General features: G+C 36.0%; 1 protein-coding gene across 6 annotated transcripts in view; it reads left to right on the top strand.

Moving 5' to 3' along the window:
• Positions 1-22,564, top strand: part of LOC120628766 (autism susceptibility gene 2 protein homolog) — a 90,744-nt gene that overhangs the window by 20,556 nt on the left and 47,624 nt on the right. For 4 of the 6 annotated variants that reach the window (XM_039897379.1, XM_039897380.1, XM_039897382.1 and 1 more), the window contains exons 2-5: positions 1,847-1,969; positions 15,992-16,111; positions 16,580-16,615; positions 18,663-18,689. In XM_039897379.1, coding sequence (XP_039753313.1) covers positions 1,847-1,969; positions 15,992-16,111; positions 16,580-16,615; positions 18,663-18,689 — 306 coding nt within the window. The remainder of the gene's footprint in view (positions 1-1,846; positions 1,970-15,991; positions 16,112-16,579; positions 16,616-18,662; positions 18,690-22,564) is intronic. The other 2 variants (XM_039897381.1, XM_039897383.1) reach the window with 2 other exon arrangements.

The raw sequence follows: 22,564 nt of genomic DNA, 5'->3' as shown, positions 1-22,564 counted from the left end.
TTTTGTTACTTCGTGATAGTTTAGCTTTCTTTTGGCGAAGAAATGGTTAAAATTGGTCGAGCACTTTTGGAGCCTATTTAGTCTAAACATGCAATCAAAAGATTCTTTCCTCTTTATAATATTAGTATAGAAGTATAGAAAAAAGCTAAAGAAATAAACAAAACCTCAGCCGCATATTTCTTTTCGTCGCGTCGTACGTAAAACAACGATGGAAAATTTTATGTTTCTAGAGAGAAAAGTTATTGTTTGAAATCTAAAATCCCTTGGGTTTGAAAAGCGGAAACAAGTTTTTATTTTTATTTTCCAAAGGACTTTGCCCGGTAGCGGGATATTACCTTTTTACTTCACTTTTTACACTAGCTTTTGCTTTCTCTGGGGCTTAGCTATTCCGATATTGAGAAAAATAAAACAGATTATTAACTGGTTCCTGTTACAGTTTTAGTTATAACCTAATAAACCAACCCTGGTTAAAAATAAATATGAACGATATACAGACGATTTTGACGGCCGATTGGCGCAGTTTGCAGCGATCCTGCTTTCTGAGTCCAAGGCCGTGGGTTCGATTCCCACAACTGGAAAATGTTCGTGTGATGAGCATGAATGTTTTTCAGTGTCTGGGTGTTTATATGTATATTCTAAGTATTTATGTATTTTATTTATAAAAATATTCAACAGTCATCTTAGTACCCATAACACAAGCTACGCTTACTTTTGGGCTAGATGGCGATGTGTGTATTGTCGTAATATATATTTATTTATTTATTTGCCTAAGTTACGTAGAAGATACTAGTTTTATTGCATAATTTCCCTAATACTACTTTTTCATTGTTATCATTTAGGCATATCGTATCTGCGAAACAAGATACATTTTTCTCAGCGTATGTACATCGTTTTCTTTGATTCGAAGCCGATTCGCGTGTTATTTGTACAGGACAAGAGACAGGTATATAGTTCTAGTTATGAAACGATAACATGACCGCCTTTCATCATCATACGCTTATAGCATTTGATTACACCGAATAGACTTTTCTTGGTTTAATTGGACCATTTTATATAACAATGTTTTTACTCGTTTCATTAAAGACGTCGGTTTTTATCTATTGTATCTTTTGCTAAGGGTAAAGATTTTAAGGAAACTAGAAACTGTTAAGATCTCAAAGGATATATAGATTCGCGTAAGTTTGCATGTCATGGCTTATTGTTATGCAAGTGTATAAGCATGTTTTTGTAACTAAAAACGCGACAGTAAATATAACCATATTAAAAAAAAAACCTCTGAAATACACTTAATAGATTTTTCTTTGTTTAATTGGACCATTTTATATAACAATGTTTTACTCGTTCTATTAAAGACGTCAGTTTTTATCTATTGTATTAATTAAATGCGGGTACCTAGCCATTATTTAAATGATTATGTTAATGATAATGTGAGAAGCTACTTGCCTTTCATCACAACGTTAATTATATTTAATAACACTTAGATTTTCTCGCCCTGACGTAGAACATTTTATTTATCTACGTTTTTACTAATTCCATTCAAGAAGATGGTTTTTGTAAGGCAAACAATGCTAATAAAATAAGTGAATATTTTCACTTGCTAGTAATAATAATCGGGACCAAAGGTTTAAATGCTCTCCGAGGGACGGGATTGAACTATTTCTTATTTCCCATATTTAAACAATCATCCCGAGTAATAATTCAAACCTCGTAATCTGAGGTCGAACATGCTAATCAACTAGACCAATGAGACAGTTCATGGTGTTCTGAGCAATTTCGAATTCATTCAGTCAACATTAAGTTTCTGGCTTTGATTGTACTGTTGTAAACCTTCTTGTGTTCTTCGCAGGCTGCCGTAAAATGCGTTTCCTCACCCCGCACCATCGCGCTGTCCACCAAGCCCCGGTTACCGTTGGCTGCGCTTGCAGGCGACGCAACCCGCAACCACACCACCAGCAACGTCAATTCACATGTGAGTAATATTTTGTTTTGAAATCAACTGGTTTGCTTGGCCTGAACTAGAACTGATGGTCAGCGCCTAGGCATCGTAAGGCGGAAGGAACGTGTTGTCTTCTATGTGTGTTAGATTTACACACTCGCAATGCAGGTGGGCTCGTTTTCGAGTATCGAAACACTATACCGTTAAACTAAATGGACTTGCTGTACCTACCTAAGAGGCTCTTTGTATAATGCGCTGCAAACACTTGTACTTACACGAACATAATGATATGACCAGTACTTACTACATTTGTAGATTCTAGTAAAGCTAAATCTGGAATGGTGATTTATCTTTAATAGCTAAAATATAACATCACTGCGCATCATTTTAAAAAGAGCAACTTTAATAACAAGCGATAATATAACATCACGATATTTTTATCAATACGTCAGTGCTGCTCTATCTTTAAGAAACCCCTCAAAACAGAGATTAACACTCCCATAATGGTTACACTCACTCCTCGGAGTCTGATATGTACAGACTAATCGTCTTCCGAAATGAAGTGAGGATCATTCCAATTGTCTAAGCTGAGGTTCATCCTCATAAATGAGGTGCTCTTTGAGCTGTAGGCTCTCACTCCTGTCACGCAGGCTACTAGTAAAACACAGTCCGAAAAAATACTATCACGTTATGTTTTAAAGCAGCAAATTATGTAGGTGCTACGAGTCCTAAATTTTATTTTAATATCGTTCTGCATTGAGCACTGGTTGTAAAGTGTGCACATCTTTAAACTGAAATACCGGGTCACGTAAGGTCTATTTTACACTGACTTTAGAGTGTTTCGATAGTCATATCTTTTGCTAAGAGTAAAGATTAAAAAAAAACTAGAACCTGGTAAGATCTCAAAGCATACATAGAATCGCGTAAGTTTGCATGTCATTGCTTATTGTTATGCAAGTGTATAAGAATGTTTTTGAAACTAAAAACGCGACAGTAAATATAACCATATAAAAAAACCTCTGAAATATTAAGGCAACTCATTGGATTTTTAAAATCCTACTCTATTTACCTATATACAAAAATCTTTTCCATTCTACCTATAATTGTAAGTATGTGGGAAAATTTTAATTTTAAACTAGTTTACTTGGCCTGAAATATGCGCGCCAAGGCAACGCAAAATGTAAGGGGCTAGCTTAAAGAGTGCTACAAGATCTTAAACTAGAAACTCGAGTTAAATCTCAATAGGTACTTCAGTAGTGTAGATCGCAAGTTTGCATGCCATAGCTTAATGTTATGCAGAGTGTATTAGGATGCTCCTGTGATTAAAACTCCACGACACATCATCTTACAAAAAAAAAGCTTGTATATTAAAGCAAGACAACCTCTGAGATAATTAGATTGATGATTTAATCACATTTAAATCTGCTACATCCCGTACTTTTCTTACAAGACGACATGCTAATTTTCAACAGTATAAATATTCACTGACAAGTTTACTGTTTCACAGCGAACAAACTTTTATTGTTAGGATTATTAAATCGTAAATCAAGATTCCTGTCAAGCTTGGTAGATCCTAATTATTATTAGTGGTTAGTGCTTACATTAAGCGCCTGCTCCGATAATGTCTCTAATAATTAACTTAAACTCAGAATTATGTTATTCTAGTTAAGAATATTTATATTGGAATTTGGAATCGCACTTGAGTTTCATGGGTCGGAGAATCGTTATGGTCAGTCAGGAAATTGTTGTACTAATGTGTCATTTCGGGAATATAAAACACGACACGCAGTTGAGTAAAACGGATGTTCACAGTCACGCGTTGTGTCTATCATTAGGGTATCAGCTAGATCCTAGTAGCATATTTTTTTGCGTCTCAATCAATCAGTCCAAACCTGCCTCCGAGTAGAGATAAGACAACACTATACCGTAAAGGGTCATCTCAACTGAACGCCGCTTGCCTGCTAGCTGAATACCGCTCACGTCTCCGATGAGCTTACCCATAGAAAAACAAGATATATCTTCACATCCCTTTTTCACTTAAGCGGACCATTCAAGCGGAGAAGAGATGAGGAAATAACGATTTCCGATTGGTTATTTACAAAGCATCTCAGCATCTCTCCGATTTTATGGAAACCGGAATTTTATTTTGCGTGAAGTTATATATAAGGTGCCTCAATAAACGGGCCATCGAACCAAAACAATTTTTACGAATTAGAATGGACCTCCCTGTGATTCGTGCGTTTTAATAAACTAACTCTTCAGATTATAACAGTAAATATAGATGGGTCAACTCCAATCCAGTTAAATTCCTAAATCCCTGGTCCCTCGCAAATCGGTAACCAGAACAAACAAATTAATACATTTATACCGCTTAGGTACATATTTCTAAAGAACTCGAGCAGGTTTACATTTTGTTAATGGACCTGTTCAAATAGTTTACCCACTTCCTTTGTCGACAAAGCACTTAATGCGTGTAGGTGTGATTCAATTGTCCGAATCAAGAGCATAACCCACGTAAATCATTGTTTTTATCTTTTGTTGTATGTGAACGTATGAGATTAATGTATTGGGTGATCTCACACAGCTAAATGCAACCGATCTAAATCGGTACGCCATCGGCATGCTTCTTCCGGCCTTTGCTTTCACGGCAAATGCATAAAACGTACATAAACAGCGAATCGACTTGTCATCGCTTCTCATATCATCTCCTGCCGGTAACAAGGTGCTGAACCAATAAGGGTGAAATGTGCATTAAATACGTTTGAGGTACTCATAGTATGCTCTATTATACGGCATTTATTTTTATTGACATTCCTTTGGCTGTATTGAAAATGGAAGTTAACCGCTACGTAATCTGCGTGTGTTATGGTCAGTAATTGGTATTGTTCGACTCTTGCCATTGTTAACCTTCTCCGGGAGGAAACTGCGAATTTTCTTCAAGATCGGAATGACGATTACACCATGCATAAGTAACAAATTCCCGGGTACACTGTGGCATTTATAATATTGTAATGATTGTCATCATTATCTATTAACGTTCCACTGTAGGCACAAAACCTCTTCCCTCATAGAAAAGAGCGTTTTAGAGCATTGTTAAATCCCATGCTACTACAGTGGACTTTAACGATTAGGTATTTAGGCTTACCGCGCTCTCCGATGCTCCGACAATGAATACTATCAATTTCTTAACTCCAGACTTATATACTAAGATTTTTTAACAGATAAAGCTTGATACCTAACGTCTCTTGGCCCGACCCGGGAATCGAATCTTGAACTCGTAATGCGTAGTTGAACATGGTAACCACTAGATACACGAGGTAGTCAGTCATATTATTATTATATAGCATTTCTTTTCATTGCGGCACCTTGGGCTATATTGAAATGAAGACTGTTTTTTGTGTGAATACTTGATTGCAGCGAGAAAAGCAAGACGGAAGCTTGTGAATCTCAATGCGCTTGAATATTGCAGTGGATAAAGGAGGCTAGGATGGGGCAAAATGTGGATAGTCGGCAGCGGCAGGCGTGCAGTCGACACGATATTAAAATAAAATGCCAGTGCTCGGCATGGCGACGGACGATATTACCTTCCTATCGTCTGCTCTGCCATTATGCTCCGTGCCTATACAAATTGACTTATTATCATTGCATACAAAGGCCTGGGACATGGATGTAGATAATATGATTTTAATACTTAAGGACGGGAACTATTCTTGTTATATTTGAAGGAGAATGAGTAATGCCATTCTATTTACACTTCGGGCAGGTGTATTAGTCCACAAATAAGGTCTCCCTATTTTCCCCCATTGTTTTATATAATTTCAACGTTTATATATAATATGACTTTGCAAATACTTCTAAGAAGAAGAGTATCCTTTTGTATTTTATATTTGATTACAAACATTTACTTACAATTCAAAAGAGTTTGTCTTAACTGAATAAAGCCAAAAATTTTGGTTAATACTCTAGCGATTTTCCTCTTGTAAGTATCCTTGTATACATAAGCTCTAAATAGGTTCGCGTTTCTCCTTATGCCAAAGGAGCTCTCGGCGAAATGTGAGCAGTTTACCCCCCACATTTCGTCGGTTCGCCGCCAGCCAAAGATATGTCGCAATCCCATCCAATTTGCCTCCCACCGCTTTTGCTGTTGTTCGAGTAAAGCGGAAAATCTTACTCTGCCGAGAAAAGAATAAATTATTCCGGAGCCGGGAAAGAGCAGCCAAATTTTAGGTTTATTATTTTTTGTGGAATTTTAAAGTCGGTTATTGATGCATTAAAGAACTGTGCTATTCTGTAAAAACTGATATTGTCGTGCTTCTGGGAGATAACTTTTCGCGCTACTACCCACTTACAAAGTATATTAAGTATTGTTTTATCATAATTCACGATACAATTTATTTTGCATTAAACAACGAAATATTGAGCCAACTTGATGTGAAGAATGAACACAACTATCATATTTTTGTTTTGTTTCTCGACCGTGGTGACTAGACTGTCCTCGTGTGAAAAAAAATAAGTATTTATTTTCACACATTTTAGCAAAATCATAGGAACTTAAACATAAATTTGATCTAATCGTAGCGTAGCAAACTTATGTCAAAGTTCGGCTGCGTAAGTCGATAAGTAATAACTAAATACTCTTGTATCTTTTGAGACATTCAAAACACTCATTTTAGTTAAGTAAAGTGTCTAAAACGTATAACATATCTTAGTGCAGTGTGCAAATGCTGCCGGCTGCATTTTTGGCTGATACATTTTTTTATTAATTAGTTTGTTTCAATTTTATCGGTAGTTTGCAGATGGTACTTACCTATTTAAAGGAAATGTGTACAGCATAATTGATTTAAAATGATTAATCTGTTATATTTTACAGAATCATGAGAGCACTTATAGGATGAAATAGGTATATTTGTGAATCGGCATAAGGCGAATTAACGCCTTGCGTAATGTAAAATTACCAAAATAAAATAATAATATAGACTGCAAATACCAAAACAAACAAGACAAATTTATGTTGGATTTACATAAAGTATATTTTTAACAATAAATTGAACTGACTGAGCTGACAGTCAACAGATGTAGTAAGTAGATAAAGTAAGTACATATACCACAAGGCGTCGCGGTGTCGACTAATAGCTCTTCGTAGATTCGATTTATTCTCAAATAGAATAGAGCCTCCCAGTGCACACTACTCGATCATTAAGTTACGCCTCCGTGTTTAGCGACTTGATAAAATCTTCAGCAGACTACTGGATACAATTTTATTGGCTCCACTCGCTGTTACCTACAGTGTGTAGAGCAAGAGATATAGAGATAAATAAATATCTCTCTTGACTGTTTTTTAATCACGCTACTTATGTGAAATTGGACTAGGATTTCATCTACTTCATATTATGTCCTTTATTATTCGATTTATTCTCAATTGTCATTCTCATACATCATTTGGAGCTTTTAAAACTAAATATCTCCCGTTTAAGTTGTTATGAATATCGTTAACCTAACATTACACCCTAACAGATAATTAATCAGATATTTGTTGATTGCTATATCAGGGTGCCTCTCATTTGATTTTGCATCAACGTCGACCGACTAAGTGTTGTGCGCTTCTTCTTAGACCAGAGACCGCGTTTGGAACCCTCGTTGCTTTAGTTTAATTTTACAAATATGGTTTTCGGCATCATATCACTACCAATGTACATAATTTTCTCGTAATAAGTGCTATCTATGGGCCGGGCCTACTTCTAAAGAGAAATTTTGGAAAAAAAAACCTACATAGATAGACCTAATTACAACACTCTTTCATGTAGAGTGCATGTAAAGTAATGAGCGAGGCACGTAAAGTTCCGACCCACCTCACTATTTAAATGCAATAAATAACTAATATTATTATATGTCATTCATAATAATGTGAATCAACGTGCTCTTCGAGACACGGATGATATGTTGATACCTAATTGCCTACTTGAGTCAGTGTTGCTTAACCTGCGCAATTGAATGGATTACAATTGTCGCAATGAGGCTACACAACTCACGCTCCATATATACTAACAGTTGATAACCTCAAATGGAATATTAATATATTTCATTCCCCTACATTTTTAAACTCATTTCATGTAAAAATTTTAGAATGCCATTTTATCTAGTTGCAATGTATTTTTTAGTTCGAAACGTACGCGATATTTTATAGCACAAAACAAATATTTTACCAGAACGATATGGTATCGGGCGTATAAAATATGACGGCGAAAAGTAAAAACGAGTCGGAATTTATTTTCGCAAATCCGAATAAAAACCGAATCAGATCCAAATAAAACATACCCCGCTAGAATAATTGTGTGATACTATCAATTCGGGAAATGAAATCGCCGATTTGTTATTTGTTGGTAATTTAAAAGATTCAATTTTGATACTTCTGTTTTATACCGATTTAAAATCGCGCATCGAATATTGCAAAATATTTAAATGAAATTTTGTTGAAATTGTCAAGTCATGAAAGTAGTAATACTAACTGTTTTATACTATAAATCCATGTTAGTTTATTTGTTTGTAACGTTTTCACGCTCAAACAAAACAAGCTGTCTTTATCGTAAAAATTTGCACGTAATCAGAAGTAATGAAAACGGATATAAATTAATTTACATACTTGACCAAAAAACGTCCGCTGGACACTTAACCTAACTGTCGAGCTTTTTAACTCTCATAGTAGAGAGAGACTTATAAAGCCTAACAGGTACCACGCCGCCATCCGACATCCCGACCCCCAGTTGCGGTTTCTACCTAACCGACTTTAGCTACTCTCAACAAGAGAAGCCTACACATTCATGACCCTGACTCAGATTACTACATAACAATACTCCCTATCAATACATTCGCCGGGGAAGACGAGGTTTCTAATGTCATACTCCATCCATCGCATAAGCCGAGGTTCCGCCTCACTTTCGACGCGTTTCGATCTGCTTGTTTCCTTGAGCCCTAGGACTCAAAACTCATTTCTGGAAGAGCCTCATTCCGAGGGTCGCTAACCCGCCTGATTAAGCTGTCCTTACAACCAAGTAAGATTAATCATCAAACACAATAAAAAGGTACCACGCTGCTACAAAGCCCGTTGGTAGGCTAAAAGGTATTATTACCTACAAATTGTAAGAAATTCCGTCGCGTTCGAAAAAACAATTTAACCTCATACTATCAATAGGTATAAAGCACAAATGTACTTCTATATAAAATTGGTTGCGGTGAAGTGAACACGAGTTGATTGCTTTCGACAGAGGCGCATCCTTATTGTGTTGTCGCTGGCGACTCGCCACAGACGGCAACCGAAATGTTTTTATTCCCCTCGCCTGATATTGCAGTTTGCTTACGTCGCCCTCGATTTCCCTTATCTGGAGTAAGGAGCGTATCGTGTTACCGTCTGCATTGGATAGAAACATTATTTTTATCACTCAATTTTATAGCGATATGTTTTATTGTAACTAAATATAATGATAGTACATGTATTTGTTCAAGGTCGCTGTTAAAAATAAATAACAACGACCTTAGCAGCGTTTTACCTAGCTTTAATCGATAGTTTCCTATTTGAGAAGCAGAAAGGAGAAAGGCAGATCATTATCTTGCAGACATATTATACCATACATATGTCTGGCTGGATGTATTGATTAGTTATTGTGAGTATTCATTGAATGAACTTATCCTCAATATAAGTATTTATCGGAATAATATGGGTTAATACCTGCGTCTCATAATTAATAGGAAAACACAGCTATAAATTTCGACTCGTGAACTATAACTAATGACAATGTGTTCATTTAACAATGTGGTTTTGGGTCATGAACGATAATAAAATCGTAGTACATGTGATAAAATTATACTATAGCATTTATAACACCTTCCAGCTCTGGTTAATTTATTATTATTCGGGCAATATTGAATACCCTAACAATAATTTGTCAATAAGTAAAAGTACTTGCATGAAATTTATTCGCGCATCATCATCAATCAAAATTCTCATACAGTATTGGCTTTAATAGTCTGAGGATGATGGTGATAGTGCTTAAAAGTCAGGATTCAATACTGATACTTCCTATTTAAATCACTTTACTAGCAATAGAATCCAAGATAGGTAAAGCTTGACCGCAATCTTAGGCTGGGAGAAGCTGATGGGCAAAAGATAATCGCTTAAAATTTTAGATGTCTTACCGGCAAGACAGCCGCGAAATGTGATATAACCACAGTAGACTTACGTATTCGGTGACGGTCAAATTAAACAAATTTCTGCATTGGGAGATTTATATAACAAGCTAATTAACGCATTGCGTTATCTTTTGTTTTTATAGTCGGACTTCAATGCTACTCCAATTTTGGTCAAAATCGTACTATTAGAAACTCTTCTTGATTATTTTCACCCAACCTGCAGGGGAGAAGCTGGTAGGCAAAATCTTTTCTTATATTATAAAAAAAGCAAAACTTTGTTTGTTGGTTTTCCTTCCTTAACGCCCTAACTGAGCCACAAATCAACTCGATTTTTGGCATGGAGTTAGTTAAAAGGACGAAGGGTAACATAGCCCGTTTTTTATACGGCAACGATAAAGCCGGCAACCACTAGTATTTCATAACATAGACAGGCATAGTTAATCGCGATATAATATGATCCAAGTTCCAACTTAAGTTGGTTTACTTACTCGCTGACGGTCTTATTAAACGGAGATGAGTATTTATACAATCACACATGCAAATTCATGCGGTCTTATCTAAAGCTTCGTGTTTATTGCCTACCTTTAAATAAACTTTAATCGATACCGATAATGCAAAGCTCAATAGTTTATAATCTTAATCTCAGGAGCTAACAGTACGAGTTGAGTTCTCGTTAGGTAGCCCATTTATGGAGAAAAGTAAGATTTTTTCCCAATCCTAAGCTGTTAAGTGATGATTCAGTCTATGAAGGTAGCGTGGCAATTGTATTAAACCCATACCCTAGTCTGTTTCTATACGAATTATGCATATTATAAATAACGATAAATACGAATATTATGTTCTCGCAATCACATGTGACAATACAAATATTTGGAGATATACGGCATACTTTACTACATTCAATATTAGCGAGTGCCGCGACCACAATGCAGTGAAAATGTTAATTCAATCACAGTTCCATTAGTTCGGCTTTCCGCAGTGTAATATTAATCTCGGTCTGTCGCAAACTCCATTTGGTAGCGCCGCGAGCGAACGCCCGGCCTGTTCACGCCGACGACGCGGCCTGGCCCTGATTGATCCGACGCAACGTGACGTGATGCAGGATTAAGCAATGCCTTGAATAACTTTGTTGGGTATTTACGGAAATCCGGTAGTTTTCTTTTATAGATCAATAAGATTGTAAAAGAGTGCCAAAATCCTTTTTTGACTTCTTTTATCTGCACTCTACTTATGTACACATAATCAACACGCACCTACATAATCACAACACGCAACCTTAACTTTTCTAAGTTGTGTGGGTTTTAAGCAATTCAAATATGACTTGCTTCAACGGTGATGAAAAATATCGTGAGGAGACCTGCATCCCTAAGAGTTCTCAAAGGTGTGTGAAGTCCACTAATCCGCGCCGTCATATCCTAATATGTCATCACCCAACTCCTCGGGATTGAGCCATGATTGATGGGCACAAATGTTTACATCAGTATCACATGAAGTAATAAATAACATCTCAGTATACTTTACTGTTTATCTATTAATCTGTTAATTGTATATAATATTGCAAATAATGTTTTAAAGGGTAATCATGGCATATAAATAACATTGCAACATCATATTAACAAGAAAGCACAGCCGGGTTTACGTGTAATTTAATAATCACATATCACCTACAGCAGTGTCAGCGTAATAAGTACCCGGTATCGCTGACAACTTCCAACAAGGGAGTGACGTGCCGCGACATAAATAAATTATGCAACGCGCCACTTAGCGACACCACACCTTGCCACCTTTGCGGCACACGTAACTACACCATATACCCTCCACCCCCTCGAAAGACTCGACGCAGTGTTTTCCAACTTTAATTTTATATCAGCAAGCGTTTCTAATTTACAAAATATGCTAAATTGTTTGTAGACCAACCACCAACAAACTTCGGTTCTCCTTCCTGTTACCTATGGCATGAAAAAGTTTACTACCTTCGGATAAGACCGCCATCACTCCCTCTATTACTTTATAGGTTGTTTATATATTCTGGTTTTCTTTTAGTGTGTAATAAAATACTATATTATTAAATGTTTGTTATTAAACTCCACAATCTCACCTGGATATATCTGTTGTTGCCACATCTATCTGCCTCTTAGAATTCACGATATTTTCCTACGAAACAAAGTCACGTGTATAAAATCTATTCCGGTTTATAAGTGAACATTTCATAGGCCGAATTTAAAGCATGCCTGTTTTAATTAAAGAGAAAATAAATATATACTTTTACTACGAATTGTTCCATGCGAGTGAAGTATTTTACAGGATTTATATACGTACAGTATATAAATGCTGTATTTCATGATGTGAGTACCTACCTAAGGACTTAGGGTTGTGAAAATTGAAACCCTAACTTGTGAATGGTGTTAATAACTTAACGATTATAGCAGCATAAAATTATTTTTTATACGGAACTTTCATATTATACTAGCGTACCCAGCCCGCTTCGCCGGGCTAGATTTTGCTTTATTTTATTTAAACAATAAACTTACATCATTAAATTTTCAATTTTAGTGTCATAATATATTAAATCATTTATTTCTCTCCGTATTCATTCTCTTCTATTCTCTTCTCGAGCGGGTGAAGATCATTATCTACACCCATGTACACCCATTAATAGAATATCATCATAAATAAAAGCTGTATTTGACAGTTTGACAGTTTAAAAATAGGAGTGCTCCGATCGTCACCAAACTTTACAGGATTACTCGCCAGGTCAATCCGGAGATTCATCATTGAAATCGGTCTAGCCGTTTCGGAACCTGTACGGAACATACCCACACACTTTCTCTTTTATATATATAGATATTAGATATATACTAATTATCCCATAATAATACCTGTTAACTTTTTAACGTTAACTGTTTGATTTATCTTACCTAGTTAAGCACCTATCATATCTACTTTTATGAATTTTCTTACATAAACAGTAATTCGTAAAAAAACTATACTATAAGGGGCTAGATCAAATGCCGTTATCCTTCGTTTTGAAATCTTGCATGTATTGTAGAATTATATTCATTAGTTTGTTCAGCAAACGGAAGTAGTAGAAGTTGTTCCACGATACATTTTAATATTTCACACACACGCCTTAGTACAGATATTATCGTTAGACATGGAGGCAATAAAATATGGCCAACACATTTAAATGGCTTTTAAGAAATTATTGCTAAAGCGTGACGCAAATAAAAAAATACAATGTTAACAGTTACATGTTTAAGAATTACGTAATACTGCATACGATATTTATACCCTGTTTGCACTTTTGATTTTTAAACGGTCATTCTAATTAGGAAATATGTGTATAACTCGCAATGTTAACACAAACCGTTGTACATCTGGTTTTATCGGCAAACATAATATCCTAACGACTAGATGAAATACCTAGAAAATTAAATGAAAGTAACTATCGTACTCAATATTACTATAATTACTTGAGCGTCTATATTCTGCACATTACTTCTTTTTAACATGTCAGTGAATGAGTTTTTATTAACTAAACATAATAGCTTAAGCTTTCAATTGAATATTGACGATTGCTTTACTGACATCTTGCTAACTAAATTTCACACGTGCCATGAGTAAACTTTTCATTTCTCCTATCAGTTATTCTCTTCTTTAGTAGTGGCCAAAAATTGTAGTGTCTACTTGCTATATACTTAGAAAGCTCAAGCGAAACCAAGACGTCAATCCGCGTCTGCGGTTAAGGACAAATCACCAACTAAACACAAGGTGCGCCAACAATTTTATAAAGATTGTGATTGGTTGAAGTGGGATGCAAGTCACGCAACCGTGTATGCATTGTTTCGATCTTGTCTTTATACCGCAACGCCCTGTTTTTTTTTTCATAAATAATCATTTAACTTGTCAACGGTTTGTAGTAAGAACCGCTGAAGAGCTATAAAGCCGGTTGTTGACGTGTTTTCTAAAAGAGAAAATAACTTGCAACTTGTCAAAATTAGTCTGCCAAGGAAAGATAGACTAGTGAGGTCAATAAAGCTGAAATAACTTTCACAATAGGAGAGTGTATTCATGAAAAATGTAATTGAATGATTTATCGCTTCGGTCACGTTTCGCCGCCATATGGAGTTCTCATGAATAAGTAATGTTCGCCGGTCGTTGTTTCAATTAGCGGTCATGTCGTCGGTCTGGCCCGGCCTCCTGCCACCCGCTTGCGCTACCGAACCAACCGGAATGCCATTTATAAACTGATTCTGTGCCACCCTCTACTAAAACTTACTGTCGTAGAACATCGTAAACAAAGTGGCCATTTAATTCACACGAAACTTTGTCGTGTTTTACATATTCGATTGACTTTTGAGCCGCGACCTCCGTTAGTTATTGGTCTGCCAAATACAGTGTTACATTTAAGACTGTTACTAGTTTTTTTGATTTCTGCATTTTCCCATAGGGTATATAAATGCAGAAATGCGTTGTATTTTCTAGATAAAGAGTACCAATATCGTCCCTTGGAACTTTGAAAATTACGTCGATCTTTTGCCAAATGTCAAACGAACAAACACGCTTTGGCCAATACAATATTAGTTGGATTAGATATCTGTCTGAAAAAATAATAAAAAAAAAAAATTAGACTGAAGATCACTGAAAGGTTCCTTCATTTGTAATAAATGGAGAGCACTGTAATGAGCGAAAGTAATTACGCGGTAAACACCAGGCGGACCGCGAAACGCGATCCAGCCCGGATTAGTAAGATCTTACTCGTAACACAACACGGATTAAATTAACATGCGTGACTCCATTTGATCATTTATCTATGTAAAACATCCGAACAATCCCTTTAAAAAGAGAATAGGGCCGTTATCACTTGCGTGCGTCTTTATTATTGCTTGTTTTAGGGGAGCGCAACATATTATTACATTTTTATATCATCTTAGCAAGTATCTATTCAAGATGACAGTAACAAAGCTCCCTCTCTCACCGTCTGAATAAGCGCCATAATAATATTTCATTGGGTGGAATTCCGTGCAAAAATATAGCGACATTTTAAAAGTTCGCAGCACAAAATGAATCATGAGAACAATTGCCCTCGAAACCGACATAATTTATAACAAAAACCGGCCGCCAGTAAGTGATTCTGTGTTTAATAAAACGTAAAAACTTGAATGTTATTTTTTTGTATTCCAATCAATATTGGCGTTTCAAATGTTACGTAAAATAAATACCGAACATTGCTTTTTTATTATATGGATATGCTAAAACTGTAACAATTCTTGCTATTTGAACCAGATTTAAAAATAATAATATTAACTGCTCGTTGACAACGCTCTTTAACAATTTCCTTTGTAACATAAAGAACATGACTGGAAAAGGAGAGCAAAATCAAATTGCGGACTAACTTATCCTAAGTAATAAAAACATGGAAGTTCACTGAGCGAGGGCGGTCGGAGAGTTATCCATTTACAGAGAGTTAGTCGTTTTATTTTCTTTTATCCGTCCCGTCGAGCGCTCATCGTTGGGCAGATTTGTTTCCCCCCGACTTCGTCTTTCGAACCCTCCCGTGAAATAGACGCGAAATGTGATAAATGGGATACTCTTTTTATTGTTAAGTCCCGGGCGCGTTACGTTATGGGTAGAACCATTTCGGCTCACATCCCTGTCTTATCAAATTTTCTTATGTTTCGATTTTCTTATATCTTACGCTGTTTAGATGGGCTCCGGTTACCTAATCCCTTCATAAATTCCACTTGATAACAATAATAATTTGGTTTTCCACCGACAGGGCTCTTTGTAAACGCTGACGAAACATATAAAAGCGGGTTTGTGTAATGTTTTATGAACGTTAGATTATATTATAGAGATACTCTTCTGCAGGGTATTACGCTGCTTCAAGACGCTGGAACGTCGGATGATAGTGGACGGGCATCAGAAAGACTCACGGGCAGCTCAGTGGCACCCCGGGATCCCGATTCCTCTCGCGACCGACTTAGCGATGTACGTATATGAATAAATACTGTTAACAATCTTTCTATAAAACTAGTTTATCGTCTTACGATTCGAAAGCTTTATCCGTGTCTGTGTTAAATGTACACTTTCGAAAAACACTTTCTGGTGGACCTGCGTAGGTTTGTAATTTATCATTTATCCCGTGTCGCAATCTGTCCTCCCATTACCCTCAAAATTGTTAATCAAGTTAGGGTGCATGATAAAATTACCCTCCCGATGTTGTGATATTTTTTTATTATTTTCCTAATTGTGTTTTTCTGTTGCATTCGCTAAATATTTCCAGTCGAAAATGTTACTAGGCTAAAATCTAAAAACCTACAAAACGGTTTTTCGCTAAATATTATTAGATTTTCTGTTGTAAATTGGATAATGAATGTGTACAGTTTTACGGCTACGATATGTTTTCCTTAGACACTCCAATCCACTCAAATCTTCGCTTTCTTGTTCTCCCAACAGGCCAGTAGCCGCTGTAGTTCCGGAAAAGGCTATATCGTGAGTATTTACCTACTGTTTTCCTTGTCATGTACAAACTTTCTTCACCATCTCGCGCTTGATTACTTCGCTTGTTAAAATATTGTGCACTGCATATGGGCATGTTTATACCCTATTATTTTATTATTTGGTACGAAAAAATCCAACCCTTGCGTAGTTTTAAATGCTAGTTTGATAAAGAACTTAAATTATACGATCTCGAGACAACTGGTTTAAATTCTAAATATAGAGACGTGAAAACGGCAACTAGAAATTTGTAACTTAGCAGTTTTAAGGCAATAAAACAAGTTGTGAACGCCATTAAAATAGTTGTTCAAAGGTGAAAGCAATAATTTTCGATTACTGTGTGCAAATTTACCCCGATCACGCAACACCTACTCCCTGTTCGATATTCGGCGTGTATAGCACCTAAATCACGAGATTTGTCGAGGCGGTGCCGTTTCGTACTTTACCTATATATCCTTACCTGCGCTCTGAATACTTCATGACCCCCGTATTTATTTGAAATTGTAATCTGAGTCTGATCCTACTTGTTCCCTTTGGCGTGCACTTTGTTAATATTGTAAATTAGTCGGACTCGGCTAAATAAAATTATGTATTTCGGCTAAGCTCACCATGTGAATTTATTGTATGCCTTTTATATTTTGGGTTAATATTGTGATATAAAAAAAAAGTTCTGCAGAAGCTAAGCTCTCTAGCGAGCTCCTAAGTATATTTTTTATTAACTACTTACATGTGTTTGCGAAGTCTTCCTCAGTAAACATTATGTATTCAAATGAAACATATCATTATTGAAATAGGCAAACTATTTTGGAGTAGTTCAAACATATATTTTTTTATTGTTGTAAGGTGATGGTTATATTATCCGTTAACATAATCTAAGAAGTCGTATAAGTTTAATGGAATTAAGGATTTTAGGAAGTTCAGGAAGTCCGTAGACAGTGTTTTTTCAGACTTATCAGTGTACGTATGTACTTTTTTGATCTAAATATGTATTCATAAAATCTGGAATATTATAGCAATATTTTATTACAATATAAAAAAAACATAAATCATCAATCAGTTGAAGTGAATAATAATATAAATATCTTTAAATCTAATTCCGTACAACATTAATATTCAAATGTATTCACTATAAATAATATTTAATCTATCATTGTACATAAAATCTGAATTGATTTGTAATATCATTAGTCTAAATATTAATATTCTCACGCCAATGATAATAGTTTGGTTATTTAATTCTGTGATAATGTAGTACGAGTTGTACCGGAATATGCAAATGAGCAGACATTGATTATCACACAGAGGTAGGTAGGCGTCGCTTAATCCCGCCTCAAATGACGAGTAATTAGTGTGTGTTGATCTATGAGTCACGAACACGTAACGAATTGATAGTTAAATTAGAAATGTACACGCATGTTTTGCTTTAATAAACCTTTCGGAAGTATGGACCTGACGATTTTTTGAGACATTTCGTAATCACTTTGTCAACATCCTTATTAGCATTGTAATTTCAACCCTATCCTAAGCTCCAAAGCGGGTTACCAAGTGACATCTTATGCTGGTAATAAATCCCGTATATACATAACGGCTAAACGTACTCTTCGAGACAAGGACAACTAGGACGAATAATGTGGAAAACCTTATGTGTACTTAACAATTTTTTGACCCGATCCAGGAATCAAACCGAGGAACTCGTGATCCGTCGGAGAACATGCTCATCACCCAAATAGATCATCAAAGTGATATCATTCTTTTCTTGATTCAAAACTTTCGAATTTAAATTTTCAGGTAGGCACTGGGATTAACAAAAAATAGAATAATCCGCAAGAAATTATTGAAACTGTATAATTCTATAATAACTCATTTAAATAACACATATAAATATGTGGAAATAGGAAAACCTATTCTTCTGCATAGATAAAGGTGTAAATACGGTGATAGTCCCAAAAAGTCGCCATGTGCATCATAACTAATTTAATAATGCATGTTAATTGGTGGTATGTGTTCCACGTAGTAATTCTTGTTTTTTTTCTTTTTACAGTGTGATAGTGAGGGGGACGACGATAAGGCAAGTGCTATTTTATATTTAATTCCCCTATCTTTAAGAACTCCTCAACAACACAGATACGCGATAATTAATTAAAGCCTTCTAAACTCTAATACGAAACTGGAAAAGTTGAAACAGCGCAGCGTCGGAAATAAATGTCCGTGTAATGTAAGTGGCGAAGTTGCTCGTTCCCGGTTTATTACACGAACGACACAGTGATTAATCTCACGGGAGGAGACGCCTCGAGCACCTGTTTACAAATTGTTTTAGTCTCCATCCGATCTTCTAATTGAATTACTGTCAAGAACAAAATAAATTTAATATTAATTGTAGGGGTCAAAATTGTTTAGCTGAAGTGTTAAGTTTATTTTATAGATAGCAAACTGCCTAAAAATTAACTTTTATGCGGCGCAAGTATTTATCATTGTAACTTGTGCCAGCGTTCATACGTCACGCGCTATACGTAAGATGCGGTGCGGTGTTCCAGTGATAGAAGACAGTCGTTATCTGGCATCAGTACCAAGTGCACGTTGGTGGAACAACGAAGTTGTTAATTTCTAGTTCGATTTACGAACGACACATGATTAATCTCACGGGAGAAGACGAGACGCCTCAAGAAACTGTTTACAAATTGTTTGAGTCACCATCCAATCTCCTAATTGAATTACTGTCAGGAACAAAATAAATTTGATTATAATTAAGTACATACCGAAGTTGAAGTGTCGAGTTCGAGATAATAAACTTCGGAAATGTTTATCTCTTATGCGGCTTGCAGACGACTCTCAGTAAATAGCGCTAGTATTTATCATTACGACCTACTTACGCCAACGATGAAACATTCAAGGTGCCTTTAAAAGTCACAACAGAAGACATTCATGGATAAGCTGAAAAAGAATTGAGTCACTAATTGAAAATTGCGCAGAAATTGCAAACTTCTGGGCACTAGCGCAATTAGTAGGTTTAGGTACAGGTAGCAACTAGCTTCGCCAGACTGAAATATGTCAAGATTGGCTGCGCAAATATGGTTGTACATTGTAAATGCTACATCCGCAAACGTCTTTAAGGAGGAGTAGGGGCTGGTCAAGTAACAACGTGCTACCTCTATACGATGAAATGACATAGATAGGATCTAGGATCTGCACAGTACTGCCTATCATCTGCAAGCCCTGGTGCAGTTTTGCGAAGAGTATCTAGTAGAGCACTTTGCAAAGTACACGCAACAAAGCATTTTTTATTTCAGATGCTTAACTCTGTACCTGCAGGTATATAAGAGCCGTCGCAAAATGTCTATAATTTTACCTTTTCTACTAAATATTAAAATCTGATAACCTTCGCAGTTTTCTCATAATTTGAATAATTACATACTTATGGACCAGTTAGTAGGTAATGGTAGTTATGGACTCTGTAAGTACCCGCTTTGTGCGCGCGCTGTGCAGTGTTAGAGCTTTAACTAACTCGTCAACAGGTTGTGAAATGCGAGTTAAAAGCGGTTGAGTAGTAGGGAGCGCTTTGCCGTGTCGACGCAGCAAAGGGTGCTGATTACGCGCCGTCGCTCTGTTCCGTAATTACAAGATTGGCGCAGTTGCGAAGTGCAAGTAATTAAGTACGTTATATTGCTCGCCTTTTGCGTCCGCTCTAATGTATGACTAAAATCCTCGTTTCTATTTTATTCATTGCCGTGTAAACATAATCTTTTAGCGAATGTTGCCACTAAATTACCCAGGGCCAGTGAATTTAATCGTATTAAACTAAAATGGAATGCAAGTTTGTTTTCTGGAAATGAAATTCAACAGGCTGAACGTTAAAATTTGGCTATGGTTAGGAAGAGAGCAAGTTTTATACCTAAGACTGGCCCTCGTGCCGGTACTATAAGCGCCAATTCAATAATTTCAGGGAATCAATAGATAATTATACTAAATTCCTTTTTGATTCTGCAAATTCTGTGCGATAATGTTAACTTTGTACAAAAACGTAATTACTAAAACATGAAACAAATCATTCCAGGTCTTATTTTGAAACGTGCGCTTAATCGCGAACCCTTTGTAATTGCGACTGAAACGCGTCCCCTTTTAATCCAATTATGTATTGTGCGCTGGCTCCATTGCAATTTGCAGCCATACTTCTAAATCTTATGAGCGGTGAATAAACTTGTCAAATACAAGTTGTAATTTTTACGTAATTGTATTACAAATAACCATGCATAAAATGACTAGTCTACTGTATTCCCCTTCGATATGAACATATCGAAAACTAGCTCAAAGTATCCAAAAATCGAGTAAGTTGTTGTACAAATCCTGTGGGAGGACTCATTTGTTTTCCTGGGATATAAGCCTATAGCCTATGATACTCCCAGTCTTTTTCTTTGGGGTTCGCCCCATGCCCAAAATCAAGTTGATTGGTTGCTGGCTTAGTTAAGTCGTGAAGGAAGGAAAACCAAACAAACATTTTCCCATTTATTATATTCGTAAGGATTAGTTATTGTAATCTTATCCTGACTCCATTGCTGTCAAAATATTAATGATACTGCCACGCAAATAACTTAAAAACTGTGTCCGTATTGTAACAATATAAATCGGTGTTAATTTCAACCAAAGGGCAATTATCTAAGTAGCCATTCAAATCTCAAAGGCTTTATTACGCCGACAGCATCTCGAGCGACAATTCCGTTCGACCTTAAACGAGTCTCTCTTAATCTAATTATGTCTAACCGCTCCGATGCCCTTTAACAACCCTCCCTGCAATATCATTTCCCTTGTGTCGATTGAGTTTGGTAAATAAATGTTTTATCAGTATTGACAAGGACTTCTGGCACTTTTTGCTTGGCTCTGCACATAGGTACCTATACCACATGACCTGGTATTTTAGACACCTCAATTACGCCCCTCAGAAAATTTTATCGATTGAGCGCCCATAAAAATCAAGCCTCGTATTCTACATAACCACATGGCTATTACAATGAATTATTAAATTAATTTAAGAATCAGATGTACTTGTTTAAAGTACCACTGTCGTTAGGACTTTCAACAAGTACCTGCCTATAATGAAATAGGTATCCTTCAGATTGATATACTTGGTTATTAGATTGAAGTACACACTTAGGCCAATAAAATTCCAAGCATGTGATAACATTGTTCACACGCATTCTTTAGTATCATTGTTACTTTAATGCACCGATGTCCATATGCACTCCGCGTATATTTGCACATCTACATATCTTTAAAAAAGATACGTACCTTATTATGTCCCCTTTTAGAATGGTAGTCTTTTTTTTACTAAGAAAAAAGTAGACCTACGAGTCAAATGATTACGAAAGCCATTCAAATCCCAGCGCTTGGATTGATAGCATTGTTCGTACGCGGCAATTTCGCCTCAATCGCGACCCTTTTAATCCAATTGTGCTTGACCGTTCCCATAAAAATCCACCCTATATCGACTTGGCGGGTACAAAAAATACCACATAGACTTACTATGTGTATTTATGATTTTACTGAATAGGTAAGTTCTTTTCAAGAGTTATATTTAGAGTAAACTCTTTAATGTTTTGGTTGAAAAAAACTGAATGGATATCTTCATTTCACTTAACCAGTTTAACAACCGGCTTTGAACATAAGAGCAATTTGTTTATGCAGTCAGTTTCTCGGAATAAATTTATTGAAGACAGTTTCTCGCTGAAATAAGTTTGACTGGAGAGTTTTGGTTAAAAAGTAGGCGCCCATTCGGTATTTGTTGGTAATTTTAAATATCGCGTAAATAATAATAAATAAATCTTTATTTGGAAAAGTTATAATGGCACTTAAAATATTAGCAAGGGCGGCACTATGCAATAGTAAATGAAACTACAAGTAACGTAACAAAGAAACTCTATCATAGGAATGATAGTTTCTTTGTTTAAACGT

Source organism: Pararge aegeria, chromosome 13 (assembly GCF_905163445.1).
Source record: "Pararge aegeria chromosome 13, ilParAegt1.1, whole genome shotgun sequence".
Taxonomy (NCBI): Eukaryota; Metazoa; Arthropoda; class Insecta; order Lepidoptera; family Nymphalidae; genus Pararge; species Pararge aegeria.
The sequence above is the reverse complement of the archived record's forward strand: the minus strand, read 5'-3'. Positions and strand labels throughout refer to the sequence as shown.